The sequence below is a fragment of the Centruroides vittatus genome, unplaced genomic scaffold, assembly GCF_030686945.1.
Source record: "Centruroides vittatus isolate TY-2023 unplaced genomic scaffold, ASM3068694v2 scaffold_1167, whole genome shotgun sequence".
Taxonomy (NCBI): Eukaryota; Metazoa; Arthropoda; class Arachnida; order Scorpiones; family Buthidae; genus Centruroides; species Centruroides vittatus.
This window is the reverse complement of record NW_027122671.1, coordinates 545,661-563,763: the sequence shown is the minus strand read 5'-3', so window position 1 is coordinate 563,763 and position 18,103 is coordinate 545,661. Positions and strand designations below refer to the sequence as shown.

The following is an 18,103-nucleotide window of genomic DNA, read 5'->3' as shown; positions in this document are numbered from 1 at the left end:
CTGTAAATCATTTACACAATTTAGAAAGCTAGAAATATGGATGCCGATTGTTTAAACATACTTACATTAAAAGTTTCCAATTTTGTACGCAGACGAAAAATGAACGATTTAAAATTTGCACTTGTTATCACTTCCTTAAATTTTTCTTCATCCTGCAACAAATATAACAATATTAACTTCTAACAAAATTTAAAATTTCAGGTAAATGTTTCTGGTTAATAAGTTGTTTAGAAATTTAATGCTGCTGATATAGTTCAGGAATTTTTTTGGAAAACAAATTTACATGCTCAATTAAAAATGAATGGAGAGAAATGTTACGGTCACATATCCTGAACTCTCTCTCTGTTTAAAGCTCAAACTATTATCATCATTATACCCTCACACAAGGATATAGATCCTTGTGAGAGTGGAGAGAAATGAATATTTTATGGCATGTCAATTCCTTAGACGAATCTTTAATTATGAAATATAGTAGACATTTATATAATATAATAGTCAATGATGATTAATGTAACAAATATAAAATTTCTGTAGTAATAATGATAATTATGGCTCAAACATGTTTATCAAAACATTTTCTCTTGTAGCAATGGCTTTTATTTTTTTGTTCCCAAAAGAATTTCAGTTCAACAAAAAAAACAACCAAAAACTGAATTGAACTGAAAACATTTCAATAGAATAAATTACTCCAGCTATTTACATCTAGCTTGATTTCAATTGTAATTATTCAGATTATTTCATAATTTTATTTATCACCTATTTTTTGTGAGTTGTCTATTATATTTAGTTATGACCTGTATTAATTACAAGATTTGATTTAATTTGACAGTTATTACAAAAGCAGTTCAAATCTTACCAGAAAATACACACTTACTGTTTCTTTTAAAGCTCCTAATTCTTCAGATGTACTTCCAAGTATGTTTTCTGCTACTTCTTGAAAACAAGTTACCCATTGATTTTCTGAAAAATCAGCAAGATTAACCTGCAAATATGTAGATGATTAGTTACCACTTTTACTTAAAAACATTATAAACAATGTAATCATCATTAATTGCAATTATGTACTTCTCAATCTTGAGCACAGTCTAATTTAAATTCCTTGACACACAATAAGAAAAAAAAAATATAGTCTGAATTAATTAGCCTTTTCACTATTCATAATTACAAATATTAATATGTAATTTACTTAAGGCAGATAACAATAAATTTTAACGATTTTCTCGTATTAAAAAAAATAATAATAAATTCCATTTTTTCAAAATTCTGAAAAAATGGATTAATTTTTCCAAAATTCTAAACATAGAATTGACAAAGATTCTATTAAACATAAAAGACTTCAGTTCTAGCTACTTTCATTTTCAATAATTTTTTGGAAAAGGATTTTTTGTAGAAGAAAAGCATTCATTTTTCATTGCCAATTGCCAGAGATTGGCTTTGCATGCAGCCTTAAAATTTTAATCAAAGACATTAGTTATTGAAAAAGAAAATTCATTTTATAGTATGAAGTAATTGTGTCAACAGATTTATGATTACCTGAAACAAAAAAAAAAAGCATTTTTTTTAAGCTACATACTGTAACTACATATTTCTATATAAACCAACCAAAAAATTCTTGACAAGCATTAAATGTAAAAATATAAGCATGTTGGATTTTCACACCTGTTCAAATAAATGTATAATGTTCAAATTTATTATATTGGTAATGGAGTTATTTAAAAATATTCTGAATGATTCTCTACAATTCTCATTTGACTCTTTATTGTATGTTTTGGACAGTAATTTTTCTTAACGATTAATAGGTTATAAGGATAATTCCTTTCGTTAAAATATCTCATCAAAAATTTGCTTTTTTCCCCATGACTGAGGATGATTTAGTCCCACTTAAAAACACCATACTGTCATATACTTTACTACCATGTGTTGTAAAAAACCAATGCTTAATTCAATGGAAAATCAAGACAATCTAAATAACTCAATGATTATTAAGTATGCTTTAAAAAAGCTGTCAGTTATTTATAATTGTATTAAATATATAAAAGTTTTCAAAATTTCAATATAAATATTATTAATACTTTTACACTTATGCTTAATGAAAAAAAATGTAGCAATTGCATCACAAGATTAAATAGCAGAGAAATTTCAAGAATTTCGATTTAAATGATCATTTGGTTATGAAAATCATTCAAGTGAATCCATTACATTCTTTCCAAAATAATAACAGATATTACATTGTAGTAGTTATAACATTTGAATACAGAAAAATTCTTTTTTCTTATGACACTGATCATCAGTATTCTTTATTTTAAAACTAATAAAAGGATAAATACATTTGGACAAAAAATTAAATTGTATGAGGTGCTAGTAGATGATAATAGTTTATATAAGAAACCATCTGATGAATTGCAAATTATCTAACTCAGAAAATCAGACAGCATTTTTTCCTTATTTTAAAAATTTGTCATAATTAGTGGTGGTCATTTTTGACAGTTTTTGATTTCCAAGATTTGAAAGTTTTTGATGTTTGAAAATAAATAACTGAAAGAATTGTTTGTCAAAAATAAAACTCAATTTTTTATTAAAAGATTTTTTAAATCAAGATAACAAAGAAAGAAAAGTCATTGTAAAAGTAAAAAAATTAAAACAAATATTTAGCCAAAACAAATTTATATTTATAAATTTCTCAAATATAAATAGAAATTCTCGAGAACCGAAAAAAAGGTAATTGAAATCTTGTTTTGAGAGTTTTCAAAAAATATCTCGATCATGAATAAATTCATATTTATTGCATTTAGAGTTAAACAGATTGTTCTAAAGGTTTTGTATGTTTTGATGAATAAAGGTGTTGGTAAAATAATGTAGATTTTAAAAAATTGAAGTTATGGCAAATGGTTAGAAAGACTATTGCTTATGCGATGTCACAAGATTGATAAAATCACATTACAATTTAAAAATATATGCATTTGTTATTTTTAAAATAAAAAATTTTAAAAACAGTACTTTAAAAAAGCAAATTTGTTATGTAAAAATAACATTCAGAATACATATAAAAACTGTAAAGCTAAAATAAAATAATATAATATAAAGCAAATTTCTTATATTTGAAAAATTAACTATAAAATAAGTTTTACCAAATTTTTCCAAAAACAAACTATTGCCATGAGAATTTACTTATAGAAAAATTATCCAGTTCCTTTGAATATAGCAAAAATAACTTACAGAAAGTAACAGTCTCCACTTGAAACTGGTATATTCTCTACTGCATTTTTCACATCGATATAAACCATTATTCATATCAATAACTTGTTTATTACATTGATCTCCAGGACATGCCTAGAATTAAAAAGTTGATGAAAATAAATTAATTTCATTTAATAGTTTAAAATAAGCAATTTAATAAAAATTCTTACCATGTACATACACTTGTCTTGTTTCACCATAACAATAGTTGCTTTAGTAATATAATATTCAGGTTTATCATTACTACCCAACATTTCAGCTTTTGCTTGAGCAAATGTTTTCCATGTTCCACCTAAATCCAAAAATCAACAAAAACAATTTATAACTTTTATTATTACTCATTTGAATATGTTTTCATCTATGCATACCCATTGATCCAGAAGTCTGATTAGACAGGGACTGTGTAGTAATGTGAGCACCTTCTCTATCATACCATCCTCTCAAAATATGAGCCTCTCGAATATCTGGATTAATTTGTAGTAAACTTGAATTTATCATGGATAATGATTTTCCTAAATTTGGAATCAAATAAATCAAACAATAGATTTTATTTTTCAAAATTCCTTACACTATATTAACACACTAATAAATTATTTTGTAGATCTTATCTATTTATTTAAATACATTTAAATAATTTAGCTAATTATTATGCAGTAATGAATGCAATTTTATTTTCAAAATATCAATAATACAAAAAATTTATTTCTAACTGCATAAAAAAAATTATTTTTATTTTATAAAAATATACTACTGTATATGTTACAGTGAAAACGCGTTTTAACTAGTTGAAACTAGTTTTTACTGGATGTCATTGTTAAAACTAGAATTTACTGCTAGTCAAAAATGAATTTGAGTTAAAACTAGTTTTAACTAGACAAAACGGGTTTTAACAAAATGGCTTAGTAAAAACTGTTTCGACCAAGGTCGTTCAGCTAACATGTTCCTATAGTGTATGATGAATTTCGTATCGCTTTAACCCTTTTCCCCCGACATCTTGTTTACGTTTATTTTGCGATCCCTCCTAAGGCAATATAGGTCAGTCAGGCGATATTATTTTAAAAGTTCACCAAAAATCAAATTACCATTATATCTATATGAAAAAAATCACTTACATTTATTAATATCTTTAGTTTTAAATACGATATTTTTCAATGCATTTTATTAGAAAAATTTATAAGAAAAAAAATAATATATATCAGAACTGACACACAAACTTGATAATTTGTAACATTTTGTGAAAATTAACATTGTGTAGTTACATAGTTGTTTGCTGGCACTGAGACAGAAAACATAGAATATTGTTTTGTACAATTTGATATAACACTTATGCATGTATGTCATTGTGAAATTATCGCACATTATATCAAACATTTGTTTGAAATCAAAATTTTACGTATTTGGGCTGTAATTTGAAGAAATTGTAGACCTATAAATTTCCGATAACGTTCGTCTGCGTGTCTTTTCCTAATCTCAACGCAACTCGTAGCTGGTTTTCTTTAAGAGTCTAATATAATGAGTTATTATACTTTATTCACTTCATGTCGAATGAGATTATATCTGTTGTTAATAAATTTTACAAAAATCGATATTTACCAAAGTAATGATGAATCGGTACCCTCAAAGTTTTGCTTAAAAAGCCAGGATACTGATCGATGGGTGCCTTCGGGGACAAAGGGTTAATTAATGTTAATAACACAGATGTGTGACCAATATTTTCAATAAATATCGTATTAAATAATACAAATGTTTTAATCCCAATCGTCACTTTATTTATTTCCCCCAAACATATTTATGTAGCTAAAATTAGTTTTAACTAATGTTAAAAGTTAAAAAGTTAATGTTTGGTTTTAGTTTTATCTAAAATCAAAACATGTACAGCAGTAAATTCTAGTTTTAACAAGACAAAATGGGTTATAACAATGACATCCAGTAAAAACTAGTTTCAACTAGTTAAAATGCATTTTCACTAAAAATGGGTTTTTACTGTAACATATATATAATTACTCTTATATACATAATAAGCTGAAAAAACTAAACCTTCAAAATGCAGTCTTTTTATTACCTCATCTAATGTTTTTGGTCAGTTAATAGACCTTCTTCAGGAAAATTGAAAAATTCCAATTTTTACTGAAATTCATTGTTCATATTAATCAGAAAATGTAAAGATCCTAATTAATTGTGTAGAACCATGTAACTTTAGTAATCTAATGACTTTTATTGAACGAAGCCTATTCTTTAGGTTTTGAATGAAACCTAAAGAATAGGCTTCGTTCAGTAAAAGTCATTAGATGAGTTAATAAAAAGACTGCATTTTATAGGTTTTTGAAGATTTAGTTATTTGTAATTGCAGTTAGAGAAGTGTGTATAATAAGCTGGACTATTAAAAACAGATTACTAAAGTTACATGGTTTTTACACAATTAATTAGGATCTATACATTTTCTGATTAATATGAGCAATGAATTTCCTAAAACCAGTCTTAGAATCCTACACAAAGGATTATACAAAAATACTGATAGGGTACTGATAGAGAACCAAAACGCTTTGACCTAAAAGTGCATGATGAATTATTTCAGAAGTCCAATCTTTTTAAAGAAAAATAGCACATCTCTAAAAAAAATTGAGATATTACCAGATCTCAGAAAGATCCCAGATGAACAAATCTGCCCGAGCAAAGCTCTAGACTCACAAATAAGCATGCAGAGGTCTCAGCAGAGCAATAAAAGCAGCAAAAGGCTGAGAAATAAAAGTTTAGTCAACACAAATGTTTACAAAATTTACCAAAACCAGACATACAAGAATGACTGGTTTTGGTCAAGAATAAAAAAAAAGACTGAAATTATTTTTTATTATATGAAGAATTATGTTTAAATACTATACTTGCAATCATCCAAATAAATTTTTCAATCATTAGTGCATTACAGAAAATCTTCTAAAAGATTTCTAACCCCTAAATATTGGCTAATGCTTTAGAGTTTTGTTAATATGATAGTAGAATACAAATGCATTAATTTACAGAAGTCCTTTCTGTAGATAAATGTTTGAAAGTGTTCTCATCTTCATATCAAATGCCAACTTAAATTTTCAAATTTATTTATCAAACAATATTTTAGAACATTTTAAGGTGCCCCAAATTTATTTGATAAATAAATGGTGCAAAATAAATAATGTTCTTTATGTTAAAGAGCATTCTTAGAATCAAGTTTCCAGTAGATTGTTACTCTAATATGCATACTTGACAATGGAGTATAAATTAATAAAATTGGTGAAGACCATTAAATTCAAAATCTCATTATACTGGTCTAATGAGATTTTTGAACTTTTTACTGTTTGATTGATGTTGAATAATTTGAAAATTTCATGTTTGTATTGATCTGAAGATGAGTTTCTCAAAGACATTTACATAACTGAAGTGAATTTTATCAATCAAATATGGAGTCAGAGGAAAGAATACTACAGGCAAGAAAAAAATTTATGTTTGATAAAGAGAATTAACTGGCTTGCAAATGAATAATAAAAATATTTTAGTGGTGGAAAAATTATATCAATCATCTTAAGAAAATAAAAAATTAAATGTGGAAACTGGATGATTTTCTAGATTAAAACAAATAATTTGGCAATTTTGATAAATTTAATAACATTATTATTATTATTGATAACATTAAATAATATAAAGAAAGATCATCTGACAAATTTTAAAAATTTTTAATTATTGACATTCTTTTGTAAACTATAATGCTTGAATGTATACAGTTACTAACAAAAAACATTACTTTTAATTTTATGTATTAAAAATCTAACAATAAATAATCTTATTTAAAAAAATAAAATGTAAATGCATTGTCCTTTTATAATAGCTCTCTCATAAATCATAGATCAAGTAACCTGTCCAATTGTCCAAACAACTAATTATTATGTTTTAACATAATCAATCAATATTTATTTTCAAAGGGAAGTTTTCCCTGTTTTAGGGGGTAATACATATAAACCAAATGTTAGTTAATATTTTGAATTACAGGATAATGTTTTAGTTTACAAAATAATATGTTAGATACAAATTATCATAAATTAATAAAACCGTATAAACAGTAAGCACTTTAACTTATGAATATTAGCAACATAATGTGAAGTACCTTGGTAATACATTTGGGTTACATAACCATAAAAATTTTTATGAACAATGAATCACAAATATTTAATTATTACAAAGAATTTTTTCAGTAATTTTGACAAAGTAATTAAAGATTTTGTATATATCCTTTTTATTAAGAGAGTTTATGTTAATTTGGAAATCGAGGAGAGAACCACCCGTTGCATATACATATAATATCATATTGTTTGCGCAATTTGGTTAGGGCATGTCAATTTTGAAGGAGATGGAGAATAGAAAAATCTTCAGATTGGCAAAAATAGCAACGAGTGTTTGAGAAGTTTATGTAGGTTTTATTAATAAAAAGGGAGTATTTGTTGAGACGTAATTGAATTACTAGACGTTTTACAGTTTAGATCGATTGGTTGCCACATATATGGTTGAGAGGAAGGGATGTTGAGTAGGTTGATATACCAGGGATGGTAGTTGCTTTGATTTAATGAAAACTGGTCTTTATTAATTGATTGGGATATAGCAGAGTTCATTAAAAGAGTGTAGCCGTATTTCCAATCCTGAATTGCATCTGTGAATAGTAGATCTGAAACACCGAATGTATTTAAAATTTTACAAATTTTATATTGCCAAAGCTGCTTATTGTTCTCGTTTCTGCTCTGCTTTACCATTTCTTGATATAGGAATTTGGTATTGAATTTGAGCCTGTAGTAAAATTTTATAATGTGTTTTAAAAGATGAGGAAAAGCCCAGGTACAACTTGTTTCATGACATCTCGCTTAAGCTGGATTTAAAATGGTATCTTCTTACCATAGATCAAAATAGTTTATCATCATTACGTTCGATTAAGTTTAATTTAAGCTTCCTGAAGTAATTTTTCTCTTTTGCCTTTAGTAAGTTGTTATAGGCTCGTTTAGCTTCCTTGTAGTTAATGAAGTTGATATCGTTAGAATTTAATCTGAATATTTTTAATTTAGACTGTTTTCTATTTTCATTTTGTGGCAATCAAAGTCATACCAGCTTTGTTTAAATCTATTCTGATGTTTACTTTTGCCATTATTCTTGTATATATATATTCATTCATTGTATTTATCATTAGCTTGTATATTTCTTTACTATTATTTTCTGTTGCTGTTGGAATGTTGCCAAATCGATTATCAATTTCTTTAGCGTATCTGGCAGTTTTGTATTGTACTCTGTTTTTTGATTGGAGGGTTGTCAGTACCTTTTGTCGAGAATAATAATAAATTTACCATTGTGGATAGATGATTGCGGATATCAAAGTTGATAATAGTGAAGTCATGGCAGCAATCTAGTAATAATTCTGAGCAAATTGTATAGTCAATTGTTGATTTGCTGGCGTGGGTTAAACAAGTAAATTCTGCAGGTATATCTGTTTTAATGTGGCTATTAATTATATACATTTTAAGATTATTTTATTTAATAGAAACAATAACGAAACAACCATTCAAACTTCAGCAAAAATTCTTTAATCTTAAGAACGTTTTCAAATGCTTAATGCGTTTGAAAACGTTCTTAAGATTAAAGAATTTTTGCTGAAGTTTGAATGGTTGTTTATTTTATTTTATGATATTGTCTCTTCAGTAAGCAAGTATAGTTTCTATTAATTTTTGCCCGGTCTATTTAGATGTTTCAAGTGTCGGATATTTTGTATTAGTAGATTAGGGCCGTCGTATTTGGAGTCTATTTTATTGGCAATTCTTGCATTGAAGTCACCCAATACTATGGAGTAGGGAGTCACGCAATGCCAAATATCGATTAGTTTAGAGATTTCGTTCAGAGTTGTTCAGTCGTCTGGCAGATTATAAACAAGCATTAAAGTTATTAGGTTATTCGTGATATTTGCAAGAATAGGCTTATTAATTTGGATGAGAAGCAGGATGAAATTATTAGCTTTTTTTGTTTGTATTATTTTACAAAGGCCTTTTTTCATTAGTATGCAAAGACCACCGCTTAAGCGGCCTGGGCCGATAGGTTTTTGTGCCGTTATTGACTCTATAGTAAATTTCTCAAAAAAGCTTGACTTGTAGACTAATTTGGAAGTTATCCAGGTTTCAGCAATAGCGATAATATCGGGTTCGTGTTTGAAGTAAAAAGAATCGATTTGAGGAATTTTGTATTTAAGGCTCTGACTTCCAATTAATAACAGTAAGAAATTGGTTACTGGAGATGGTTTTGTAGGATGGAGTTTTGCTTTGCTTATCAATATGTCATTTAATTGTATTCATTGTTCTTGACAATGGAATAAAAGTGTCCGCATGTACCAGTTTCTCGGAGATTAAGCTGTAGGTTAATTTTTCACAGTCAATTATTAAAATATCATTACATAGTTTAACCTGAGGGTATTGTTTATGCAGATCAAAAAAAGTTGGTGTTTCCATCTAGTTCTTGAGTTTCTTGTTAGGTCTGATGAAATTTGTGTATTATTCCATTCTTCTAATAAGTTTTGTTGTTTTTTCTGTATGAAAGTGGAGAAAATGCAATCTCTGGTTTGGTTATTGCTGAGAGTAATTCTTATTGTTGGATTTGGTGTTTTAGTTAGTTGAACTATCTCTAGAATATCCTCTTGAGTTGTTTTGCAAATTTAATAAAGTAGTAAGAAATTTGTATATTTCTATTTTTAAAATAAGCCAGGACGATTAAATACAAATAAAGAAAAAATATATTTCTCTTACAGACAATACATATAAAATGTGTCTTTTATCCAGACGTCCTTTCTCACGCAGTTGAGGGATAAGCCAATTCCACGGCTTTATATATTTTTTCTTTATTTGTTGTATATTTCTACTCTAGAAATAGTTTTGAGATTTGGGTAATTATACATTACTATGTTGTTATAGCAATGATCGTTAATTAGCAAGTCCATTTTAAATTGGATACAGTCCTTGTCAGTTTGTAGTTTTTCTACTTGTTGTTTTAGGCTATCTATTTGTTCCTCCATTTTTCTCTGGTGTTCCTTCGTTTCACAGATATTTTCATGGATGATATCAAGTTCTTCTTTTATGATAACCATTTGACTAAAGAGTTTATCATTAGCAGTATTAATCAAGTCCGATATTTTGTTCCATAACACTGTGGTAAAAGTGTCTGGTAGGTTATCCAGTTTATTAAGCAGAGTTTGATCGAAATTAGTTGACTCACCTGGGGGATTGTATGCACTTATTTGCAATGAATTTAGGTTAGGGTTCACATTGCTTATAGATTCTTCATGAAGGTTTTTTTCGAAGCTGAATTTAAAGTCCATTATCGTCCTGGAATTAGACGAAGAAGGTTGGTTCTTCTTTATTTCCGGTTTGGCATGGTTCATTGGTGGTCTTCCCCGCTTTGGTGGAGAACATTGCATATTTGTTAATATTGTTATTAGACTTGATAAACACTAATGTTGTGTGTTTTTTCTTCAAAGACACTTGGCAAGTTTTCTATCAGATATCTTTATTCATTCTCGTTGATAGTATCTTGTGGCGATCTTATCCTAGTTTTTTTCCCATATTTTTTAAGGGTTCTTTTTAATCTTCTAATTTTTATATATTTGTATTTTATCGCTGCTCTAAGAATTTTAAAGTTAATATAATTTCTTTCTCTTGTAGGTATAGCTTCTGCTATTGATTTTGGTAAAGATAATGTTCTAAGGGGTGTCCGTTCATTTAGGTGCGCTTTTAAGTACTTTAAGTCTATAGAAAGTTTTTCTATCTCACCTTGTATTTTTTCTTCTTGTTTATAATCCTGATGTTGACTTCTTTGCATTTTATTTGATGAATCTTGCCGTTTCTAGTTTCCTTTGATTTATTGATTTGTTTTATGAAACCGTGTCTTGTTCTATAATTTAGACTTGATACACACTAATGTTGTGTGTTTTTTCTTCAAAGACACTTGGCAAGTTTTCTATCAGATATCTATCAACGAGAATAAATAAAGATATCTGATAGAAAACTTGCCAAGTGTCTTTGAAGAAAAAACACACAACATTAGTGTTTATCAAGTCTAAATTATAGAACAAGACACAGTTTCATAAAACAAATCAATATTGTTATTGTTGATACTAGTTAAATAGTTGATAACAAAAACGAACTCTTTGCACTAGTAGTTATTCAAAAACGATTAGTTCTTAGGCTTAGTATCAATGGCCGGGTACACAAGACAAGTTGCCAGCAGCATCCATTTTAACATAATAATTAGTTGTTTTTAAAAGTTAATAAATGACACTTATATTTATGTAACATCTATATGAAAAAATTTATCTGTAATAAAATTTATATTAATATAAAAAAACTAGAAACTGTCATTATAATATGATGTTTTTATCCACAAAATTATTTCATCTTTTTTTCAATAATTCTTAGTGATACTTAAGAAAACAATGTAAATTTCACTGCACTTAACCCTTAACTCAGACTGCAGTCTGATTTTATTTGTTAATATACAAGGTAAAAAAATACCAAATATAAGAACAAACAAAAAATTTATTTTGCAAATAACTGAAACGTAGTCATGAAAAATTTATTTTTAATAATATTGCTTACCATAATATTATCAAAAATAATTTCATATTTGTATAAACTAACCTCCAAAATCTGAAACACGAACACCCTTAACAGCAACAATTGGATTATCACTGCTAACAAATTTTTCAGCCTGTAATATAAGATTTAAAATATATAAGTACAGAATTTCAATTTTTTTACATTGATTGAAAATTATTGAAGCAATCAAAAAATATTTTTATATACTTACATCAGTTCCCCAAAGAGTGAGAGACACTTCTACTCCACTTTTATCAACCAAATGAATATCACGTTTCTTAAATTCTTTATTTGTATTTCGGGATGTTATTGTTTGAACATCCGAAGCATTCTTACAGACACCAATCACATCTATAAAAAAATATATTTTAGATTTTAACCCAGTTTTAACATTTTGGTTTGAAATGAGTGCAATTGATGGATACAGCAGACATTCCACCTAAATTCAATTTCTTGCCAAACTCAAAGTAGCATATTTGTTGTCACTTTGGTAACTGTTATGTTGATTTGAGTTTTGAGATCAGCAAGATTTGCAGGCAAGGGTGGAATCAATACTAATCTTTAATGAAATTTCAAAAAAAACTGAGGTGTCAAATCTGGGAATGAGGTGGCCATGATATATAGTATGGGGAAGAAAACTTGGATAAAATGTTGGGTGTCTGGAAGTCAATTCTGAGTGGAAGATTACAGGATAAACATCTTTTTTTTGTCTACAGTCTTCTATTTTTGACATGCTATAAATCTGGCAACAGTTAAGTTAAATTAACATAAATCAAAATGGCAGACAGTAAACAGGTAGCTACCAGAATAAAGTTGGAAACATTTTACAAATTAAACCCAAATAAGCCAATATTATTGGCCATTACTGCTCAAGCATATGCCCAAAGCTAAATTTATAATACTTTGAAAAGATTAGAAAATGGCTTAGGAATGTAAAAAAAAAGCATGCATTGGGTCAATCCACCATCTAATTGGACAGAAACCAATGAAAGTCACTACAGTGAGCTCTGAAAGGAAAAGTTTAACTTAGCTACAGGTCACTAGGTGAAAAGTTTGAAGTAGTCTTCAAAACGATGAAACAAATAGTGGAAAACATGGGATCTGTGGAAAGTTATTAAAGTGATTACCATCAAGAAAATTGTCATTGTTACATATATTTATAGATTATATGGAATTGTCAATGTTAGTGTCTGTCCAGCCTAGGACGAGACACACCCTTTAATCTGGATGTCATTATGGATGACAAGTCATATTACCTATTAATACCTCATCCAATCAAGTAATTTGTAAAAAAAACATTTAATTGCCTCCAATGAAGAAATACTATTGGAAAGAGAAATTAGCCAAAAAGATATTAATGTGAATGGCAATTGTGGTAGAAGAATTCTATGAAAAACATGTCAGGGATTTTCATAGAATTGAGCAATGCCATTTAACTCTGAAGCCTACATCAAGAGTGCATTGAAAAGCTTGTTCCTTATGTATGTAAACATTACCCAAAACAACACTGCATACATCTTTTGGTGTGACTTATCCAGTTAACATTACTACACTCTGACACAAGCCAAGTTAAGAAAGCTGAAAATCAACATTGTAAATAAAGAAATTAACTTGCCCAATGTTCCTGAATTCCATCCAGTTGAAAATTTTTGGTGTTATTATAATCATCAACTATCAAAAACACCAAGCTCTCATCAAAAAACTTGAAAGTGATTGCAAAAATCTATTGGACACAACTCATGTCGTAAGTACATTCTCAAGTGAGAACAGCTGAAAAATATGAATCTGATGCTTTAATCAATTAGTGATTTATCACAGACAACATATTTGTAACAACTAAATGCATGGGTTTTTTTTAAACAACAAAAGTGTTCATGGATGCTGTATAATGTTGATGTATTTAAAAACACTTTAATCCTAATGATCTGGCTTTGAGAAAAATCAACCTAAGTAACACAAGACTTTACTGTAGCAAACTTTTAAAGCACAATTTTACATCATATGATATAAAAGTCAATTGAAAAATGTGTAACAGAGTTTCAAATTGTTTCTCTGTTCTAATACATCACTGAAGAGGGGCTAAAAAGTTATATTAGCATAAAATGCTTATGATGTAAAATTATGCTTTAAAAGTTTGCTACAATAAAGTTGTGTGTCATCTAACTTGGTCTGGCTGTGAGAAAAATCAACCAATTAGGATTAAAGTGTTTTAAATACATCAACAAATAAGTGATAAAATATTTGTCAATTTTCTACCATACTTTATTGACCCCATTCAACCAATCCACCAATCTGAGAAATGTTTATTGAGGAAATACAGGACATCAGTATAGTGGTGGGATAGTGTGCCATCTTGCAGAAAGTATGTCATTCTTTGTCATCACTAACTATAGAATGGAAAAATTTTCCAGCATATCCAGATACAAAATACTGTCAATGATTCCCCTCATGGAAAAAAAAAGATCATATACTTTATCTTTGCTGAGGGGAAAAATATATACTTTTGGACTTGTGAATATACTCTATAGTTGCTTATAGATTTTTGAAGTCCCAAATCCTGCAGCTGTGGGTGTTCACTTTATCATTAAGATAATGTTGTCAAAAATGTTTTTGTATTCCTCAATCCAATGCACATAATTCCTGACAAACTGCCTTATCTGCATCAGCAATTTTTTGCAAATTAGTATAGTTTCAGGTGTAGATGTTTTCATTAAACTCACATTTATTTTCAAGGACTGCAAAACTTACCCTCATTTGTTCCATAACAAAATTAGAAAGACAGGCAACAAGATTTGTCATGACAAAGGAAACAAAATTTGTCTCATCAAAATTTCAATTCCAAAACTAAATTTTAGATCACATGGAGGATCCCTATGATATTGGTTGTGAAAATTCTGTTGAACAGCTGTTGTGGATTTTTTCCCTTAAACCAAAACACACAGAGGAGCTTGCTCTGTGTCAGTGAAAGCAATCATTTTGAAATCACTTGATGGAATTTGATACATCAAGTTTGTCTTATGTAGTGCAGTAGTTTTTTCGCTATAAATTAACGTCTCAAGCAATTCTGTATGTCTTCTAATTAAAATTCTATATGCTTTTAAAATCGTAAAGTCTTTTTGAATTCACTCTGATATATTAATGTATATTATTAGTCAGTTAATGGTAAATAATAATTATATATCACAATTCAATTCATTAATCTCATATTTTATAAGTTACATACTCATTTCTTGGAGAATAATACAAACCAAAACACGAAGTCTCAGTAATGAGTCGGTCATCAGTCAATCACATTTACAAAACTTGATAAGTTTTCTGAATAATGTCTGGTGTTACTCTCATAAGTACAAACTTTCTCATTTGTTATGCTAAACAACTTTTTCTTTTAGTAATTCTAACACAACATATTCATAGAAATATAAATTTATGATTAGACATATATTCTATAAATATATGTAATCATAAATTCATAATTTCCATTACAAAATTTACATTGACTATATTAAAAAACTTTTATATATTTATCATCATCTAGTAATTGAAATTTATTTAATCTGATTTGTGCAAAACAAAACCTTCACTTAAATTTTAAAAGCCTTGATAATAAATTTGGAGACATACACTTTAAAAATATATAGGTTTATAACTATCCCTTCACTAAATTTTTTGTCAGTCTCCAGTATAGAATCCATAAATTTTTGTAGCAATATGTCAAACATTAAAGGAGTCCTTTACAGCATATAACTTAAGCCATTTGAAGGAAAATTTTACTTTTACTGTAACTTCTTCCAATTGACCAATCCAACTAAATTTACACATTTAACATCTCTTTTTAGTCTTATAATTATTTTTATCAATACTGTATATGAAAATATTAATGGAAAATGTGCAAATTAATTTAAAAAGCCAGACTTGTGGTACTGATGAATGAAAATTTGAATTGCAACAATTTTTAGAATAGTAATAAAAAATATATATTTTTCAAAAAGACTTAATCATTTTAAAGCTGTGAACTTAATATATAAAACTGCTAATAAGCTGAACTTAACAGTTGATGTTACAATTTTACAGAATTTTTTTTTTGCTGAAAAACATTTTTTTAAATATATATTTTTATTCTTCTTTCTATTGATGATAATGAAAAGATATTTACACAAAAATTATTAAACTTACCAACAAATTTGTCCTTTTCTACATTCTGAAGCTGATCAATAGGTACAAATTGAAACTGTACCATTGGAATAGAATTAGTATTATCTGTACACGAAACCACAGTTGTTTCTGATGTAAAACTCATTTCATAATCATTCTTTATTGATGTGAAATTTTTATTTGCAGTCTTCAGACTTGCTTTACTGATATAGTAAACCTTAAATGTAAAAAAAAAGAATAAATAATATAAATATTGAATTTAATAAGAGTTTCATATTTTGTTAATCATAAATTTTTTTGCATTTTATATAGTAATAACAAAATGCACAAATTATAAAATAACAAATGATAACATTACAGATGATATATATCTAAAAAGTATCATCTAAATATCATTTGCAACATAATTAATAAAAATTTGGATTTGAACCATTAATCAAACAATTTTCTTAAAAAAATTGAAAATTTATGATCTTTCTCCGATGACTTTCAATCTGATAGTGAAATCATTAAAAACTTGACAAATGTTCTATGTAGAAATGATGATTTTTCTAGTCATCAGAATTTAATCCTATTTCAATGTAGTGAAAAAATAATTTTGTAACTTTTACAAAGATTATGTCTTAATCTAAATTATATACACAGTCAAACCTGTTTTTGTGCGATCTTTTTCTGTGCGATTTGTTTTGTGCTGTATATGAAAATTTCAATCAAATTGGAACATAATTGACTCCTGTAAAATTTTTTAAAAAACTATTGGATGTCTTCTATGACATCAGCAGGTTTTTTCATTTTTTATTCAGTAAAATTTTTTTCTCATATGTTTTTTTTTGGTCCCCTCTTATTTTAATAGCATAAAAATCATAAATATTATGTTATATTTGAACAGATGCAGTAAGTTAGCTCTCCTCCAGCTTTAGACTGCAGGTGTGAAATTTCAAACCTTGTTAAATGAAATAAAACTTCCTGTAGCTATATTTATCAAATAAAATCATTTTTTAACGATTATTTTTAATTTTTAATGTTAGATTCGTATTTAAGTGGAAATAATTAATTAATATAAAAAATAAAACTCTTAGAGGATTTTTTTTTCCCATTAGGAATTGCAGAAAAAGACCCAGGGAGTTAAAAAAGTAATTCCTAGTTATTTCCTAAGGTTTTGAGTTATTTTCTACGAGACTTTTTTCATGCGATCCCTATTCACGGCATAAAAAAATATTCTTTTAATTGTGTTGCAAAAACTTTTTTTTATAGCCACTCGTGAAGTTTCCTGTGATTGTTTTTATGCGTTTTCTTTTATGCAGTCCCTATCCGCCACATAAAAACAGGTTTGACTGTATATATATATATAACTTTCTTCTTCAATTTACAGTAAAAACTGGAAACAAAGGCTATTTCTAATATCAAAAATCACTTGTCAAGTGTTGACATGTACACACAAACCATTATAAAAAATACGTAATTATACTGTAATGAAATAAGCTTTTATTAAAATTAATTCCATTACATAAATTAATTTTAATAGAAGCTTATTATTATTATTTTTTTTGTTTTCTGTAATAAAAGTAAAATTTTCACACTGCTTTGATCTTAGCATGTCATCAACATGCTATGATCTCAGATTAACATTAAATCTGAATTTTCTAGATGTAATTTCTTTCTTTCTTTCTTTTTTAATTCACTATAATACTACTGTGATTGAAATGTATCATGAATGATTCATTTAAAGAGCACATGTGCAAGTGGACACTATCTTTGTTTTTTCATTGTTTGGTATGACTTTCATTGACATCTAACAGCAATCTGTCTGTCAAAGTTTGTTTTCATTTGCAAATAAACACTTGTTTTGTGTGTAAAGAATTTTTGTGCTGACAATTTTTCAAAATCATGTTGCAAAAAGCCTTTGGTGATAACAGTCTATCAGAAACAAGAGATTTTGAATGGTACAAGATGTTCAAGAAAGGCAGTGAACACATCAAAGATGAACCATGCTCTGGTAGACCATCCACTTCAATTGATGAACAACTCTAAGCTCAAGTCAGAGATTTGGTGCTCAATGATCATCATTTAAC

General features: G+C 27.6%; 1 protein-coding gene across 1 annotated transcript in view; it reads right to left on the bottom strand.

Annotated features, from left to right (window-relative positions):
* The window catches only part of RPA1 (replication protein A 70), a 41,354-nt gene that overhangs the window by 428 nt on the left and 22,823 nt on the right, over window positions 1–18,103 (bottom strand). Inside the window, exons 9-16 of the mRNA XM_067284285.1 lie at window positions 16,053–16,248; window positions 12,091–12,230; window positions 11,922–11,991; window positions 3,606–3,749; window positions 3,408–3,529; window positions 3,217–3,330; window positions 875–982; window positions 66–152 (exon numbers count right to left, since the gene is read on the bottom strand). Coding sequence (XP_067140386.1) covers window positions 66–152; window positions 875–982; window positions 3,217–3,330; window positions 3,408–3,529; window positions 3,606–3,749; window positions 11,922–11,991; window positions 12,091–12,230; window positions 16,053–16,248 — 981 coding nt within the window. The remainder of the gene's footprint in view (window positions 1–65; window positions 153–874; window positions 983–3,216; window positions 3,331–3,407; window positions 3,530–3,605; window positions 3,750–11,921; window positions 11,992–12,090; window positions 12,231–16,052; window positions 16,249–18,103) is intronic.